At 42.1% G+C, this 18,934-nt stretch overlaps 1 protein-coding gene across 4 annotated transcripts in view; it reads left to right on the top strand.

Moving 5' to 3' along the window:
- TRIM2 (tripartite motif containing 2) overlaps positions 1-18,934 on the top strand; it is a 146,448-nt gene that overhangs the window by 33,062 nt on the left and 94,452 nt on the right. For 2 of the 4 annotated variants that reach the window (XM_019641214.1, XM_019641215.1), the window contains exon 1: positions 4,287-4,423. The exons of 1 other annotated variant lie outside the window; for it this stretch is intronic. In XM_019641214.1, the coding sequence (XP_019496759.1) occupies positions 4,394-4,423 (30 nt within the window). In that variant the 5' untranslated portion in view covers positions 4,287-4,393. Of the gene's footprint in view, positions 1-4,286; positions 4,424-18,934 lie in introns of those variants that run through there. One more of the 4 variants, XM_019641216.1, reaches the window with a different exon arrangement.

Genomic DNA, 18,934 nt, shown 5'->3' on the forward strand with positions numbered 1-18,934 from the left:
CTACGCCGTCGCCGGCGACTCACAGCAGCCCAGCTCCAGGTTGAGCTGTTGTTCAGCATCTTAGCTGTGGAGGGCAGTGTCACTGGCCCTCCTATGTGGGATCCAAACCGGGGCCCTCTGGCGTCCCAAGCCAGTTCTTAACCATCGCGCCACTCGGCCAGCCCTGTATATCACTTTTTAGAAAATATCAGTAGACAATGTAATATTTTTCCTTCAGTAGTGTTTTGTATGTTGGCAAATCAGGGGTTTGATAGTGAGTACACTGTGGGATGTTGAACAAAGTCAGTTCACTGGGGCTTCAGCTCTTTAGAAGGGCTGGGTGAAGCTCTGCTGATGGGTAATTGAAGCCTCAGGTTGCCAAGAGGCGGATGACTAAGAGGCGGCCGTTTCGGATCACGGGTAAAATTTTAATTCGATGATGAGCATTCTCAAAGAGCATATGGCAATTTTCTGAATTGCGTAACCTAATGGTTTGAAATTTAGAAAGTAGTGATGTCATCTCCCCATCTTTTTAAAGAACATACATCTCCCTCTGTAATTATTTTGTGTATTAGTTTTAATAACAGCAATAGGCCAATGCCAAGGGAGAAGATGGTCAGGAAAGAGAGAGGCCTCAGGGTTGTGTGGAACAGCTTGGTCAGGGGGTTTCAGTCTTACATAGTTGTGCTTTCTTGAGGAAATGCCTGGCAAAGTCTTCTATGTTTTCAAAATCTCTCCTTCCTCCTTGTTCTCAGTTCATTTCCTGTGCCACCTTTTAAAAAGGTTTACCTGTGTTAAAATGAACTGAGTTCAAATATAGTCCTTTCCCAGAGATTTACAACTTGTAAATCTCCCTCTTATTTATTGGTTTAACAAAATGTATGATGAAAGAAATAGTAAACTCACTGAGAATGTCCAACATTTGGTAGGTCATTACACTCAGAGGTTATAAAGAGTAGGAATTATGTATGCTAATACTATGGAGAGGTAGAGAATTTGAGATATACTCAGTGAAAATTAATCTGGGATTGATTTCTTAATTTTTTTGTGTATGATATTGAAGAAAGAACCCTGGGCTAGGGGTTAAGAGGCTTGAATCCTACCCCTGGTTTTGCTACTATCTTACTATATAACTCTATGTAACTCTGGGCCTGTCACTTAACTTTGGAGGGCATCAGATTTCCCATCTGAAAAATGAGGGTATCTGGTCAGATTACTTAGAAAACGCCTCATTTCTGAAGATCTCTGGTGGTTTTCTGAAAATGAAACTAAGTAAAAGTTTGACAGTTGTTTTTTCTTTTTCTCCCTTATTTATGCCTCATCCCACTTGAAAGAGAGTCACACTGTTCATTTTGACATCTAAAATTCTTTAAAATTTTTAGTCATTTATTTATTTTTCCTTTTGCATTGGGAAACATCTTTTCCCCAGTAGATTCAGTTTTTCACATGCCTCTGCTCAGCAAGAAGCATGGTAGAATAGAAAAAACCTGGCTTCATTGCCTACAGGCTGAGTGATTTGGGACAGTTAATTAAACTCTCTGATTCTCAGTTTCTGTATCTATAAAATGGGAATAATAATTCCCACCATCACCACGCGAAGTGGTTTTGAATCACAAATGGGATCAAGCATGAGATGACCTAGCACAAAGCAGCCATTTATCAAACATTAGTTCTCACACCCTGCTTGCCACTTTCCTTTCCCCATTAGACGGTTCTGTTCTTTCTCACCTTTGATAGAGGAGAGGGTGCAAGTGGGTTTCCTGGCAGCCAGCTCCCCACAGTATCTGTCGCTTCATAGATGCCGAACAATGCATAAACAGTGCATGCGTGAATGAATTGAGTAAGTCTTTTTTAAAATCTTCAGTAAACTTGTGGGATAACCTTTCAAGGAAGGCTCCTGTTGAACTCAGAAGGTACTGAAGGTTTTTATTCAAAACAAAACAAAACAAAAAACCACAAAAGTGAACAATTTAGTGGCATATAGTACATTCACAACGTTGTACAATCACCACCTCAATCTAGTTCCCAAATAAAGTCCTGCATCCATTAAGCAGTTTTCCCACATCTCACACTCCCAGTCTCTGGCAACCACCAATCTGCTTTCTGTTTCCATGGATTTATCTGGTCTGGATATTTCATATAAATGGAATCATATAATATGTGAGCTTTTGTGTCTGGGTTCTTTCACTTAACATGTTTTTGAGGTTCATCCATGTTATAATATATATCAATACCTTATTTCATTTTTGTAGCTGAATACTATTTCATTTTACGTATATCCCACAATTTGTTTATCCATTAATCTGTTGATGGACATTTGGGTTGTTTCCACCTTTTGGCTATCGTGAATAATGCTGCTATGAACATGAGTACACATGTATTTGTTTGAGTCCCTGTTTTCGATTCTTTTGGGAGTGGGATTACTGGGTCATATGGTAGTTCTACGTTTGACTTTTTGAAGAACTGCAGAATAGTTTTCCACAGCAAATGAACCACTTTACATTCCCACTAGCAATGTATGAAGGTTCCAGTTTCTCCTCATCCTTCTCAACACTTTTTATTTTCTGTTTTGGTTTTTATATGAAATATATCCACATATATATGGCTATATATATGTGGATACATATATATATATATATTCATACGTATATAGCCATATATATATATCATATCATATAAAGCATATTATATATACAGAGAGTGCCAAAAAATATATACACATTTTAAGAAAGGAAGAAACTGTATTAAAATTACGCTGATGGTAACCACTTTGAGCACCTCTTGTAATTGCAGAAGTCAAACGTGACTTGTGTTTATCTTTTGTTATCGATATATATTGAGTATTACAATTTTAACACAGTTTGTTCCTTTCTTTTAATAGTGTCTACATTTCTTGGCACCCTCTGTGTGTACGTGTGTGTACACACACATTGCTATTCTAATGGTTGTGCAGTGGTATCTCATTGTGTTTTGATTTGCATTTTTCTAATGACTACTGATATTGAGCATTTTTATGTGCTTTTTGGCCATTTGTATATCATCTGTACTTTAAAATAAGAGCCATGCAAGATATATAGGGTATATGGAAAATGAGTATATTTCAACATTTTTCTGTGTCTTTGCTAGTTAATTTTAATAGGTACTGTTCTTCCTTTTATAAATAATGAGACTATCCCAAATTGTAATGACTGTAATTTTCTCAAACTTTGTATGCCTGTCATTTATGCAATACCACAAATAAACCAAATAATTCTTAACTTTATTTTTACCTCATTGAATTACTTAGGAATCATATAAAGGAAAAAAAAGCCACAGTCATTTTCTGGTTCTTGGTTACCATTATGGGGTATTGAAAGGTTAAGCTGGCATAGTAGCTTTAAAAGCAGAATTTAGTTACATTCAGGAGAACGAAAAAAGTCACAGCTGTTGGGCCTTCTTCTTCCAAATGTACTGAACTGACTCCTGCTTTGTTTGCATATGTATGATCAGGTGAAGCGAGCATTGAAACAATGAATACGAGCCACACGGATTGGGGAAATAAAATAAACCCATTTCTCTGGGTTCTGAAGGCCTACCAATCAAATCAAGCCTTTTCTCTGTAGTTGCAGTGGGTGCCTCTCATCAGATATTATAGTCAGCAAAACAAATACGCCACAAAACCATCTTCCTTGGACTTAGTCCTTTGATTGAAAAACTCCTTTGTCCCTCAGTGAATACTACATTTATTAACCCCGGAAGACCAAAGATGGTTAATGCAACGCAAGAGTCTATGGCTTTTAAAATATCTATTATTACCGTATTTCCCTGAAAATAAGATCTAGCCGAAGAGGAAGCCGTAGCATGATTCCTCCAGGATATGGAGGGTACGCACCCCTCACATGAGGGTTTTATGACCTGTTTCAGGGAGAAGGGTGCCTTTTCCATAAACTCCTTCAGCTTAAAATATTCAGTTGGTCAAGGTGCCATATTTTAGCACCTAAAAAAATCATGCAAGGGCTTATTTTCCGGCTAGGTCCTATTTTCAGAGAAACAAGGTATGGGTGAGGCATACAAACTCCCCCTTAAACTGATTTTCTGCAGGCGGTGATTAAAGTTTCCGGCTTGGACCCCTCTCCTGCTGCGCTATGCAGATGAGGACTCTGGCCCTTCCCATTCGGTGTTTCCTTGCCCAGTCTCCCCTACTTCAGAATGAAACACAATATCTTAAGCTAACAGAGCCCAAAGAGGCTGGTCATTGGCTCCCTTTGTCCCCTGATACCGCAGCCCCGCCCCGTTGGCCTGTGCTGACAAGCTGTTTATATTTTTGTAAGGGCCACTCTTTAACTCGGCAGCCCGAGGACTATAATGGGCCTAATTGTGTGCGGGCTGCAGAGAGCTGAGTCTCCGTACTCGAGGAGCCTGGGGCCCACCTCTGATGCGCAAGGATGGCTGTTTTGGAATTCGGGTAAGGACCCTCCTGAGTGTGTGATGATGCTTCTCCTGGGCCAGCTGGTTCATCCTGGGCACTGTTTGGGAGTTGTGATTGAGTTGCTGGCTTTTTCCTGGTTTTAATGTTTTGCCTGCTGAAGGTGGCACAAGAAGATCCATTCTCTAGGATTTGCTGACGAAGCTCATAACAATCCCCATCAACCTAGGCATGAAAGGGAAGCAAAAAATTGGTAGAGGGGTGCAATTTGGTGCCAGATTTAATACCAAAGCAACATGGAAGAGGCCGAGAACTTAGGGCGACTGTAGTGATGTGAGAATCAAAGCCTGTTTCATTTTCTTACTTAACTGTGCACAGTCAGGAGTTTAGCTCTCTGCCTCTATGTGGTTTCTGTAAGCCAGCTGTTAGCCAATGTAACTCAGCCGACCCTTTCTGAGAGGGTCTAATATCTGCTGGTATTTTCAAAGGGCAGACCGAAGTGGTCTTGTATGTCATAAATCGTTCTATTCAGAAATGTGGGAACGGTTTAGAGCGGGCAGGCTGTAAAGTTTTACTGCCCCATAAACATGCTCCAAGGGCACTGTGGCCCTCTGCAGTGGGGCTCAGGAATGAAAGAACAGCCCCAGGTGACTAGAGCATTTGTCCTTGACTACCCAAGAGAGAAGAGAAGGCAGCGGGGCCAGAGGACACCGTGTGAGATGAGCGTGAAACCTGAAATGGGCTTAGCCAGCCCATCTGCGGGTTCTTTGTGGCTTCTGGCGTGTGAATACGTGAGGGCAGAAAACTGTTCAGGCACCAATCTGTGGGGCCTGATTTCATCATCTCCATGCCCCATTTGGCGCCAAGTAAGACACCTCTCACAGCACAGAGGGACACATGCAGCAATGAAGGGGGCGTGCTGGGGGGATGGAACAGCTAAAGCCCTGGGAATTGCTTTGAAAATCCCTGCCCTCTGCTGAACGGAAAAATCACCCAAGGCAGCTTTGATCAGAGAACTTTGTCCTTTCCTTTCTGATGAGCCTCATGGTGTGACGTCAGTGAACTCACAGTCTGCTTGATATGGACGAGAGCCTGAAAAACTGAAGCGGTACGGTTTAGTTTTTAGATAAAGTGGAAGGTGAGTCATGGGACTTTAATACTTTTAGTGCCTTATTAAATCCCCTAATCCCCAGATTTTGTATTTATTATCTAAATACAGTAAAACCTTGGATTGTGAGTACCATGATTTGCGAATGCTCCGCAAGACGAGCAAACGTTTCTAATACATTTTAACGTGGTAAATGAGCGATGTCTTGCAATACAAGTAGTTTGTTGCCAGAATGAATTATGCTTGCAAACCAAAGTTACTGTACAGCATATTTAAAGCCAACATAGGTTGGGGACTTTTGGAGGAATGAAATCAGATGTAAAGATTGTTTTTTAAGTGAATTTGACTCAAAGCAGCATGAATGTTTCAGCACCATGTATGAAAACACCAGGGGGTTTCTAAGTGAGGCCATGGTCTCCCTCAGTGGTCTGAGAGCCTGGGGAAAGGCTGGAGTGGAGTAAGGGGGGGGGATGAGTTGCCCATTGGGTGGTCTTGTTAAGGAACAGAACTTTTGACTCTGCCAGGGCTGCCCCATGTTGGGGGAGGCTCAGCAAGGAAAAGTTGGGATGTGCATCATCTCTGCCTGAGGCATCACAAAATCCTGGCTTGGGGTCAGGGATTCTCACATTCCCCTCCAATGCGAACCCCAGGTGATGGCAAGATGAGGAAGAACAAAGAAGAAGCCTGTTGAGAGAGAGGAGGAGTGAATTCCAGAGACCCCACAAGGCACAAAGACGGCTTTTGCCTGACTTCTTTTATCAGAATGGTGGGCATGCCAGGCTCCTGGGGTTTCAGACTATTTTAGATACAGAATTTACTGCACATTTTTGGATACAGAATTTACAGAAACTAATGCTAAAATAAAAGATTCACAATAAAAAGTAATACTCTCCCATAGCTTTTAAATACTGAGGACTGGACTCATGGGCTTATGAAACAGGAGGAATTAAGCATGGCTGGATGAAATACTGTGACAATGAAAAATACTAATAGTAATAACAGCTACCATTTATTGAGCACCTAGCATGTGCCAGGCCTATACATGTATTATCTCACTCAGTCCTCACCAACCCCTTTGATGTAAGTACAGTTATTGTCCTCATTTTACAGAGAAGGGAACTGGGGCCCAGAGAGGGTAAGTAACTTGCACAAAGTCACACAGCTAGTAAGTGACCTGAAATGTGAATCATTAGGAAGGTATACAGTCCATAACCTTGTATTCTGAAATTAGGATTTCCTGGTAAATATAGTTGGCATTCATATTTATAGCTTTTTAAGGATCCCACTAGACACTGCCACCAAAATGCGACCTCCTGCTGGAAGCTAATTGGCCACTGAGAAGGAAAGCCAAGAACCACTTCCTTTAAATGGGTGGGAGTGCCAAAGCATAACAGCCTTGCTCCAGTGAGCCCAACGCCAGGAAGGCCCAGCTGAGAGGAGGTGTCTGGGTCCTGGCCCTGCCACACTGGTGGGCCTGTGCTATATGGTGACCCATCACAAAACCTGGAAGGTGAATCAGAAACATAGACTGGGATTGCATCCCCTGGGAGCCATTTAGATATGCATCATCTCACCTCAAGCTGCACCTGCTGGGAACATTATCCTTTATCTCACCTGCAGTCCTAGTCAGCTTTTCAAGGAGCACATTTCCTGGTATGTAGGTCTTTAACCACCAGGTGTATTTGCCCACTCTTAGCCTGCACTTTCCAGTACCATGCCTGACAACAACACCAAGGGAATGGCACACTTCACATTTTGTAGCTGTTGTGCAAATAAAACTTCAGTTTTCTCAAACGGTTGACTCTAGAAACCACAAGGAGCCAAAGGTTCAACCACTGACTTTGTAAACATCAGATAAGCTTCTTGACACCAGCTTCTGGAACTAACTTGGAAAATGCCCTCTCTTTTTAAGGGCTGTGTGGGAGGCAGATATTTCAATCTGTAGCTCCCTTAAAACCTTGGTGTAAACCCACTCAGGGCAGGCAGTTTCCAACGTGTGTTCTTGGATGTGTTCAGGAGCTAAATATATCCCGAGATCCCACCAGGGACCCTCCAAAGACAAAGTTTTTACTGGGTGCATTTCCTTTCTCCCTCCGGCTTCTCGGATCTTCCCCGAAGTGTCGAACACAGAATTGAAACTGAACTTTGAAGCTGTACCTGGCTTCAGAACTATGTACCACAAAGAGCACTCGTGTGTTTTCCAAGATAGTTTCAAATCCGTGGAGTTTCACAAAATATTCCTGGTTGCAAGGCTGGGTGATTTAATTTTAAATGCAGGCGCTTTTGCTGAGGAGTCCCTAACTGCTGCAGAAGTCCCGGGAAGCCTTCAAGGCCAGCTGCTTCCACGGCCCTCAAGTGCTTCCTGGGCAACAACTGCATTTCCAGAATGGGCAGGAGAGCCGGACCCCTTTGATAGATCACTGGGGACCCAGCGATCCCCAGTGGGGATGTAAGATTCTTGACCCGTGCCCCTCACTGGATGATTCTATTTTAAGAGCGCTTTTAACAAGAAAACAGCAGCAATCAGTGATTTCTGAGAAATGTGTCGCCTTTAAATACCCTCAGCGAGGATAGGTATTGTGTCTTCTGGGTCCTCCCTGTGTTCTGGGCACAGCCAGGATACAGCATAAATACTAATTAATGCTGGTCCGTTACGAAAAGAAAATAGAAGGACCCCTATAAGGTAGCAACGACCCTCCGAGCCCTAGAAGCCTTATTGGAACTGTGTGACAAGGAAAGATAGTGACAAGGCCTGAAAAAAGCAGCTGTCTTCCCACACTCAACACATGCAGTGAACTGAGGGGTGCCATTGTCTGAGCTGTCACTGAAGGGCTGCAGCGGGGGGCGGTAATGGCAGCCCCCCAGCCTTCCCCATCTCTGTCCAGGGGTCTTCAGGGCATACTGGCCTCCAGTGTGAGGCTACCTTTTTCTCACAGGCCATGCCGACCAGGGCTCCACAGCTGCCATCTGCACACAGACATGGCGATGTCTTAAGCTTCTGGGTGTGGCTTTTGAGGAACAGAGTCCTTGGGGTAAGGGAAGAGTCCTCGCTGACAGTAAGGGACCTGAGGTCCTGGTGGAATAGGGCTGGGTGGAAGAAGGTCTTGGTGACTGCTGATCCTTGTCCTTTCCAGGAAATTGGGGTTACTGGGTCAGAGGCACACCCCAATACCAGCCAGGTTTCAAGGCTGGCTGTAAACCCGCTACTTGAGGACGGAAACCATGTCTTGCTTGTGTCCACAGCCCCACCGAGAGCTTTAGGAGCAAGCAGGGTAGGGTCACATCAGAGTCGCTCCCAGTTATCACACATCTGCACATCTGCTCCCCCAAGTGGACCTAAATCTGTCTTCTCCATTCCCTGTCCCTTAGTCTCTGAAAAGCCCAAAGGGTGGGGAGTGGGGGCAGCAGGCAGGAAAGAGAAAAGAGCTAGATGACCGGGGACTGGAGGCCCGGAAAACCACCCCAGCTCCTTTCTCTCACAAGGACTTGTTTGTTGCTGGGGTGGGGGCTTTCAATTTTTCCTTTTAATCAAAGCCACCCGTTCCGGTGCTGCCAGGGGAACAACTCTTTCCACTTCCTTCACATGGTCATTGTGCCCTTAGCATCCAGGCTTAGGCTTGTCTCTATAATGCCTTCTACTAATTCCAAGGGAAATTTACGGTTTGCTCCATTCGCCTTCTCCACCCAGGGCACCTACTTTCTCAGCCAATGACTGGTGAGCTTCGTGTAGTGATGTACCACCAGGCAATCAGCCTACAGCCCTGAAACTTAAAACAGGAAGACGAACCCTGATTAAGCACCCTCAGTATGGCAGGGACTATTCTAAGTGCTTTATGTATGTATACGAGCCAGTTAACCCTTTGAGATAGGTATCATTATTCTCTATTTTCAGGTGAGTAAACTGATGCTCAGAGAATAAAGTAAACTGTCCACAGTCACACAGCTGGTCAGGGGCAGGCTGGCATTCAGGCTTCAGAGCCCATGCTTTTAACCACGATGTGGTGCACTATATTCTTTTGTATAGATACACAAGAGTGTATGTCTTTATTCCCATATTTCTGGTCATTTAACTTCCTTCAAATTTTTTTCCATTCTAAATAATGCAGTGATAATGTTTTAGTAAGAAAAGCTAATAGTTCTTAGCATTTGTTGAATTGCTAACTGTGACAGGCACTATTTTCAGGTTCATTATACATCGTACCTCATTTAATCTTTATACAACCATTTAGCGGACGGGGAAGCGGAGGTACAGAGCAGTTGGTTAAATATTGTGTGCCGGATCACACCATTAAGAAATGGCAAAGCTATCTCGGAGCTGCTGCTCTTAGATGCTGTCTAGACGTATACCCGTGACCACGTCTGATATTGCTTTGGGAAAGATTTTCAAACTGGAATTACTAAGGCATAAGATATAAATTTTTTAAGGATCTGGATATATATCACAAAATGACTTTCCAGTAACACTTGATGGTTATGCTAGTTGGTATTGCTGTGAGCACTGTGTAATTGATTACAGAATCTGAAAGTTAGATAAGCCCCTGGTAAATGGAAACGTCCCTCTAGACCCTGGGCAGTGAGTCCATGAGTCCGTTTAGCTTCTGTGGGCTGATTGGGGCACATACTACCATAAATAATCTTGTTTTTATGAAAAAACCTGTATCTAGCTCAAAACTACATTGGGGAGGGGGCATCTGGGATGCTAGTAATGTCCTATTTCTTGATCTGGATGGTGTGTGCCCTGTTGTGGATCGTTTGTGGTAATTTATTGAACTGTTGCTTTAGGACTTGTGTTCTTTTTTGTTTGTAATTTATACTAATTAAAAGTTTATATATTCTTAAAAACTGTATATCAAGTATACACACACACGCACACATGTGTGCATGCGTGTGTGTGTGTGTGTGTGTGTGTATTTTGGAAGTTGGATACAGAATACATTGAAATCTATCGTAAAGAATAAGAAAATGACTCAGTTGTCTCCATATTTTCTCCACATGTTGGATAAAAGGAGATTTTGAAAGAAATCATGATTCCTTTTTTTTTCATCTCTAATGCAAGAATTGGAAAGACATTAAATCACAATAGTCATAAGAAATACAGTTCTTAAAAAAAGTCCTTTGCCTATTTTTATTGTTTTTGTTTCTTCCAAGTAAGGTTTTTTTTTTTTTTTGCTTGTTTGAAACTTCAGCAGCATGACCCATATTTAAAATATGTATAGTTATGATGACTGAGTTTTTGGCAAGGACTTGAGAATGATAATTAAGGCCTCAGGGATAGTTTCTGTCTTTTTCTCTTGGCTTTCCAAGTGTTCTTCTTTAATATTTGGGTTTGAAGTCGTGCGTGGTGCTGTGGTATGGTCTGATGCTTGCTGTATTGAGTGACGTCCCTAGAGACTCAGGAACACCTTTCCATGGCTAATGGATCAGCCTAAGACGATCATAGATCATCATTCCAAGAAAATATAAGAAAGTCTGCTCTTACGCTAATGGAAGCCAGTAGCAATTTCCTTGTCAACCTCCCAACTGTTTTGGAATATTATTTTAGTGCTTATTTGCCTCTGCTGACTTTATATTCGATCTAAAACTGATTGTGTAGCCCCATTCAGCTTCTTAATCCCTAGATTCCAGTTTTTATCAGTTTTCATTCCTCTGCCACACAGAACTTAAGTGGCTGCAGAATTAGAGGGCATTATATGCCGTTTATGACGAGACAAATGGAGGCATGTTTCCCAATTCTTCCTTTAATTTCTACCCCCAAAAGGTCTCAACATGAGATTCTGTGACTTCTTTGTTTGAGTTATTAATATTCCTTTGTTTAGCCTGACTTTCTTCCATTTCTACCTAACATCTTACCATCGCCTCTGTATTAGTCAGCTCAGGCTGCCATGCAAAATACCACAGACTGAGTGGCTTAAAAAACAGAAATGAGTTTTCTCATGGTTTTGAAGGCTGGATGTCCAAGATCAAGGTGGCTGTCTGGTTGAGTTCTGATAAGATTTCTCTTTCTGGTTTGTAGATAGTGTTTTCTCACTATGACGTCACATGGCCTCTTCACTGTGCATGCAAGTGAAGAGAGAGAAAGCTCTGGTGTCTCTCCCTCTTCCTATAAGGATACTAATCCTATTGGATTAGGGCCCCATTCTTATGACTTCATGTAACCTTAATTACTTTTCTGAAGGCCCTATATCCAAATACCCCCAACATGAGGGTTAGGGTTTCAACATGAAGTTGAGGGGAAGACATATTCAGTCCATAACATTCCACAATCAATAGAGTAGTCCCCCTTATCTATGGGAGATACGTTCCAAGAACTCCAGTGGATGTCTGAAACCATAGATAGTACTGAGCCTTACATAAATTATGTTTTTCCTATATATACATACCTATGATAAAGTTTAATTTATAAATTAGGCACAGTAAGAGATTAACAACAATAACATAATAAAATAGAACAATTATAACAATATATGTAATAAAAGTTATATGCACTCATGCTCTCTCAAAATATTTTATTGTACTGTACTCACCCTCCTTGTGATAACATGAGATGATACAATGCCTATATGATGAGATGAAGTAAGGTGGAAATTTTCCACTTAATGTTTTGGTCTGTGGTTGACCGCACACAGATCACCAAAGCCATGGAAAGCAAAACTGGATAACAGGGGACTACTGTACAATTAAAATTAAGCTTTTTTCCCCTTTCAGAGGAGCTTTTACTCCCCTAGTGTTTCTGTTAAATGACAATTCATTGTTTAATTTGTAAAACATTTTTGGGTTTCTGCTAACTGTGTTATGGGAATCCAGACATGAAGAAAACATTGAATTATTGAAAGACAATATGTAGGCTCTTGTAGATTCCTCAGGAGTTTATAAAGTAAAGAAGGAGATAAGTTGAGTGCAGAAATAACCAGACTGCCTGGGAGAGTGGAAGTACTGTAAGTGAAATACAGTGTGCTATGGGGTTAGAGGAAGAGATTATCCTCATGCAAGAGCCACCATCTGAGCTTTGTAATCAGAGACCGGCAGGATTTTGGACTGGGGAAGGTATAGAAAAGACCACACCAGGCTCAGCAGGAACAGGCACCATGAAAGCAGGAAAGTGCAGTTCAATTGAGATTTAGGGAGTCAATTGGGGGACACTCTGGTGCTTAATGTTCTGGCATAGGAGGAGGTTAGGTTCTAAAATCAGCACTTAAAAAAAGAGCCACAGTGACTAAATGTCCCTTGACAATCTGGAAATACTGTTTTTCAATAATTCTAATACCACCAGTTCTCCCTCCAGTATTGCAACAGACCACGGTTCCTTTGAACACCAAATGAAGTAGCTGGCTGTGTGTTAGGGGCCCTGTTGTGGGAAAGAGAAAGAGAGAGAGAGAGGGAGAGAGAGAGTGAGAGAAGGAGGATGGAAAATGAATGAATGATAACATAACTTAAAAAAAATAAAATCACACTTCCTAAGGCAGGAAGCTCACACAATAATAGCCATGGGAGAACCAAGCTTGACAGAGAATTGAAGATTCTCTCCAAGTTCCCCAAAGATAAATGGACAAAGTAAACCAGGAACTTAAAGGAGATGTTAATGGAAATGATCATATTTTAAAAGTTCCATATCACTAGTAATCAAATAAATACAAAATTTAAGAACAATGAGTTACTATTCTTTTCCTTATCAGATTAGCAAATATTTTAAAATAACACTGTCTGTGAAGGCGTGTATCTCAATCTCATACATTGCTAATGGGAACATAAATTGGTGCAACCTTTCTAGAAAGTAATTGTGCAATGTTTTACTTTTTTGAGAGCTCTAGACATGTTAATACACCTTGACTTAATAATTTCATTTACAGGAATCTATGCTGAGACTATAGAGGTGTGGACAAAGATTTGTGTTTACCGATTTCCTTGAAGTTTTATTTATAATAATTGGAAATTTAGTAACAATATAAATATAAGCACTATGACAACTGGTTGCATAAATTATATATCAATTAATGGAATATTCTTCAGCTGTTTAAAAATGTGTTTTCAAATGATTTTATAGACATAAAATATATGTTTTTAAAAATCAGGTTTCAAAATTATGTGCATAGTAAAAATATGCATTAGGAAAAAATAGAGACAATAAATGGTAATGTCATTTATGCATTTAGTCTATTGCAAATATTTATTAAGCATATTGTATGTCTGACAATGTATTTATCTGTAGGTAGTGGGTCTATAGATGATTTCTATTCTATTCTTTTTTTTTTTTTTAAAGATTTTTATTGGGGCATTGGGGTGGGGGGGTTGGGAACAGCGCTGGGGAATTGGGGAAGGGGAACAGACAAGTTGCTGTCGTTTTGTTCTTTAGTCTAGTTGTGGAGGACGTTGCTTCACTGGCCCAAGCTGGCACCATCATTGCGCTCTTCCCGGGTGAGGCAGATCAGTCGCCGGCTTCTGGACGGCCGCTCACTGCAGCTGCTGGCCGCTCACGCTGGCTGCTGGCTACACACGGTAGCCCATGGCAACCGACTGCCACAGGGGCTGCAGCCGTCGCCGTCGCCAGCGACTCACAGCTGCCCAGCTCCAGGTCGAGCTGTTGTTCAGCATCTTAGCTGTAGAGGGCAGTGTCACTGGCCCTCACCTGTGGGATCCGAACCGGGGCCCTCTGGCATCCCAAGCCAGTTCTTAACCATCACGCCACTCGGCCGGCCCTCTAGTCTATTCTTTATACTTTACTCAATTTTCCAAAATTTCTAGAGTACTTAATTGCTTTTTACCTAAAACATGCATTTTAATAAATCCTTTTCATCTTTTAGGGCCCAAGCCCACCCTTCCGTAAAGTCTTTCCTGGTTACTCTAATAGGAAGTGAGAAGTGAACCCTCACTTTTCTGTGACTCTTTCAAATTGGTCTTTTCATATATGGTCTTGAATTGCAGCCACTTTTACATGTGACTTTCTTCCCAACTAGTCTGGGAGCTACAAGAACACAGATTATGGCTTAAGGTTCTAAGTTTCTAGGCAAAAGCTTGGTTCTCCTTCCTTACCTTCTCCATAAAGCCTTTCTTACTGTTTGGAAAAGTGGGTGATTTCTTCTCTTGAATCCTCAAAACAGTTTTTATGCCTCTTCTATTAGGGGTCCATTGTGCTTTGGAGTATAGTTAATTGTTTGTCTTACTCCCCCCCCACCCCCCCAATTCGTCATCCAACTCCTTATTACAGGAAACAAATCTTGTTCCTCTTTGTGTCCAGAGCGGCGCCTTGCATAAAGTGTGTGCTCAGCAAACATAGCTGGGATGGCAGGGGGTTGGGAGGGGCGGGGGGAGGGGTTATGGCTGAATAAACGAAGGCTATTTCCTGCCGTTTCCAACAGGTGCCTTTTATTTAGCTCCTAATCTGAAGAGTTTAAGATTGATTCACAGGTACAGGAGGAGCAAGGAAGTGGGATAAGAAAGCCTACAAAGACTAAACAGACCCAAAGCACTGAGCAGTGGGAGGCTTGAAGCCTAACCCGCCAGAAAAATCTGCCAGGAAATGTATTCGCCTTAGACTCGTGATGCCACCAATAATACTCTTTCGCTCCTCTCTGGGTCCTAAGAACTTTACCTGTGATGCTTTACTTTCTTTGACCATTTTACAGACTCCTAGAGATTAATCCCCCAAAGAATTCCATTCTTCCACTCTCAAATTGAACACCATAGATTTGCCCGGCAGCCCCATTTCAGGCCCTAACTCTCCAAATGTATCCATTAAGAGAAAGTTTAAAATCAAGGACTGCATAAATATTATTTTAGAGTAAAGAATTAAAATTAAAGAAATAGGGCACAAGATTCAATTCAATTTAACATGCACGTATTGTGCTCCAAGTTTTTGCAAAGCCCTGTCCTGGGCGCTGAGGATGATCCAAAGAGTAAATCAGACATTGATCTCATTCATAAGATCCCGCGTAGCTCTGGTAGTACAGCAGAGGAAAGGGATGAGTGCGGAGTGGGAGGAGTCTGGAGAGAGGCGGGGCATTGCACGTGACTGCCAGGGTGCCGGGTCCGGACTGGATAGAGGTGGGAAACAAGTGAGAGGGCTGCTGGTAGCTGTGCTCATAATTGCGTTAGTAGCAGCCATTGATACCTGGGGTCTGTGCCCAGGAAATGTAAGATGTGGATAGGATTCAGAGAGATGAGGAAAAGCTTTAGGAAAAAAAATCCCAAGGCAATATTGAATAGAAGATAGGATATGAGACAAGTTGTTATAGAAAAAAAAAAAAAGGAAAAAGGGTGGTATTTAACAGAACCCAGTGCATCTGTCAGTGCTCTTAGCTACTGACAGAAATGACTCTAGTGAGTTTGAGCGTAAAAGGAATTCATTAAAGACTATCATGAAACCAACAAGAAAATGAAAGGACAACCTACAGAATGAGAGAAAATAATTTCAAATCATATATCTGGCAAGGGATTTGTATCTAGAATATAAAAGTTTAACAAAAAAAGTTAAATTTTAAAAGACAATAATGGTCAAAGAATGGTGGTTGCACAACAAAGTGCATGTGCTTAATGCTACTGAACCGTACACTTCAAAATAGTTAAAAAGGTAAATTTTATGTTATGTATATTTAACCATAATTTTTTAAAAATGTTTTTTTAATGGGCAAAAGATTTCAATAGACATTTCTTCAAAGAAGACATACGCGTGGCCAGTAACCACAGGAAAAGATACTCAACGTTATTAGTCATTAGGGAAATGCAAATCAAAACCACAATGAACTATCACTTCAGACCCACTAGGAAATTAGAACCCTCAGACATTACTACTGGTAGTGTAAACTGATGTAACTGCTTTAAAAAAGTGTCTGGCAGTTCCTCAAAATGTTAAATATAGAATTACCATATGACCCTGCAATTCTACTCCTAGGTATATACCCAAGAGAAATGAAACTGTATGTCCACACAAAAAATTGTACACAAATGTTCATAGCAGCGTTATTCATACTAGCTAAAAAGCGGAAACAATCCACATGTCCATAAACTGATGAATGGATAAACCAAATGTGGTACACCCATACAATGGAATATTATTTGGCAAGAAAAATGAATGAAGTACTGATACATGCTACAATATGGATACACATTAAAAAAAATTTTTGCTAAGAAGCTGGACACAAAAGATCCATATTGTATGATTAAATTTATATGAAATGTCTAGAATAAGCAAATCCATAGAGACAGAAAGCGAATCAATGGTTGCCAGGGGCTGAGAGGAGCAGGATATGGGAAACGACTATTAGTGTATATGAGGTTTCTTTTGGGGATGATGCAAATGTTCTGGAATTAGATAGTGGCGATGGTGGTTGCACAAGGTTGTGAATATACTAAAACCCAGTGAATTGTACACTTTATAGGGACAAATTTTATAGTATGTGATTTATATCTCAATAAAGCTGTTATATTTTTTTTTAAAGAATATTAAACAGCTCAGAGAATCTCTAAGAAATCCAGGGAATCAGTCTCAGAGGCCACCTAGCTGAAAACAATGCTTAAATTATACCACCAGAAGGTTCCAGACTGAGCCCTAGTACTGCTCCTCTGAGCACAGGTACCATAGAGACTCCTTGGAACGGCGACTAGGAACCTTGCCCCTGCAGGTCCTGAGGGGCCATATCTCTCTACCCGGCACAACCACCTCACAGAAAATGGCTTCTCTGGAGTCTCCTTTCTCATCTTGCATCTTGCTTTCATGCAAACCGAAGTCTAGTGTCCCTCCACCCAATTGCCAGAGGTTTGGTCACAATTTCAAGCCCTAACCACAGGGGAGGCTGAGAAAGTAGGTTGTGGCATGGGCAGCAAGACTCAAACAAGTGTCCACTACAGCACATTTCTCTCAGTGGGTTTTCCTGGGCAATGGTTTTCAAGTCATAAAATGGTGGAGCTAAGTGAGCCTTTGAAGTTCATTTACTAGTCTGACCACTGCATCCAATGACTGTCATACTACCAAAGACAGTGGGCAATTCCTGGCTTTATCTTGTCTAATTTTTTCAGCATTTGGCAATGTTAATCACTCTGTTATTAAACATTTCTCTTCTCTATTTGTGGGCCACCCCTTATGTACCTTTCTAATAATTTTTCTCTGTTTCCATCCAGAGCTGCTCTCTTTGCCCACTTACAGCTGGTGTTTCTCTTCATCTCCATATTTAATCCTGCTCTTAATAACGAAACTCACCCTGTGTGAATGTTTTGGGTTGAATTGTGTCCCCATCCTCCCCCACCAAATTCATATGTTGAAGTCCTAATCACCATTACCTTAGAATATGACCTTATATGGAAGGAAATATGGTAATTTCCAAATAGGACATGGAAATAAGGGCAGATGTAATTAGTTAAAATGAGATCATCTTGGTTAGAGACCATCAAACTCAGTTGGTTACAGCACAGTGCACATAACACCAAGGTTGCCGGTTCGATCCCCACACCCTCCACAACTAGATTGAAACAACTACTTGACTTGGAGTCGATGGGTCCTGGGGGGGGGGAAAAATGAGATCATCTTGAAGTAGGGTGAGCCCCCTAATCCAATATGACCGGTATCCTTACAGAAAGGGAAGATTTAGACACGAGACACTCAGGGAGAATGCCATGTGAAGACTGGGGTTATGTTGCCACAAGCCAAGGAACTGCCAGAGGCCAGGCGAGAAGCCTGAACAGACTCCTCCCTAGTGCTGTCAGAGGGGGCAGGACCCTGCTGACACACTGATCTTGGATATGGAGTCTCCAGAACCGTGAGACAATGAATTTCTGTTGTTTAAGCCACTCCATTTGTGCTGCTTTGTTAGGACAGCCCTAGCAAATTAAGTGAATTTTTCTCTACTCCTGTGTTTGCCTTCTACTTATAAGTGGACAGTTGGCCCTTCTCAGCTCCCTTGGCCCCAAGTGGGATGGCTAGCCCCTAGTGCCCCACGTACCTTACAGATCCATGTGGCTGTCTTGCCTGCTGGGACATTCGCATTTGGGTATCCCACCGAAACCACGGGCTCAACTTGTCTACACTCAGCTCCTCATTCTCTGCTCCCACTTGCTCCTCCTCCTTCATTTTTCTCTTGGTGAATGGTGCCCTCCATCCACCCTGCTGCGCATGTCAGAACCTGGGTGATAGCCTACAACTCCGCGCCTCTCCTAGTTACCAGGCATCACATCCGAAGGATTCCTCCTCTCACATTTTTGGAGTCTTTCCAATCTATCCCAGGCCCACCTGCACTCCATTCCTAGGCATCTGCCTTCCATAGGACTTTCACAGTAGTCTTTCTGAAACCTAAATCTAATCAAGACACTCATTTGCTGGGCCAGCCTAGTGGCCAGTTGGTTAAGAGCTGGCTTGGGACACCAGAGGGCCCCGGTTCAGATCCCACATATGAAGGCCAGTGACACTGCCCTCTACAGCTAAGATGCTGAACAACAGCTCAACCTGGAGCTGGGCT

This window comes from Hipposideros armiger, unplaced genomic scaffold (assembly GCF_001890085.2).
Source record: "Hipposideros armiger isolate ML-2016 unplaced genomic scaffold, ASM189008v1 scaffold_58, whole genome shotgun sequence".
NCBI classification, from domain to species: Eukaryota; Metazoa; Chordata; class Mammalia; order Chiroptera; family Hipposideridae; genus Hipposideros; species Hipposideros armiger.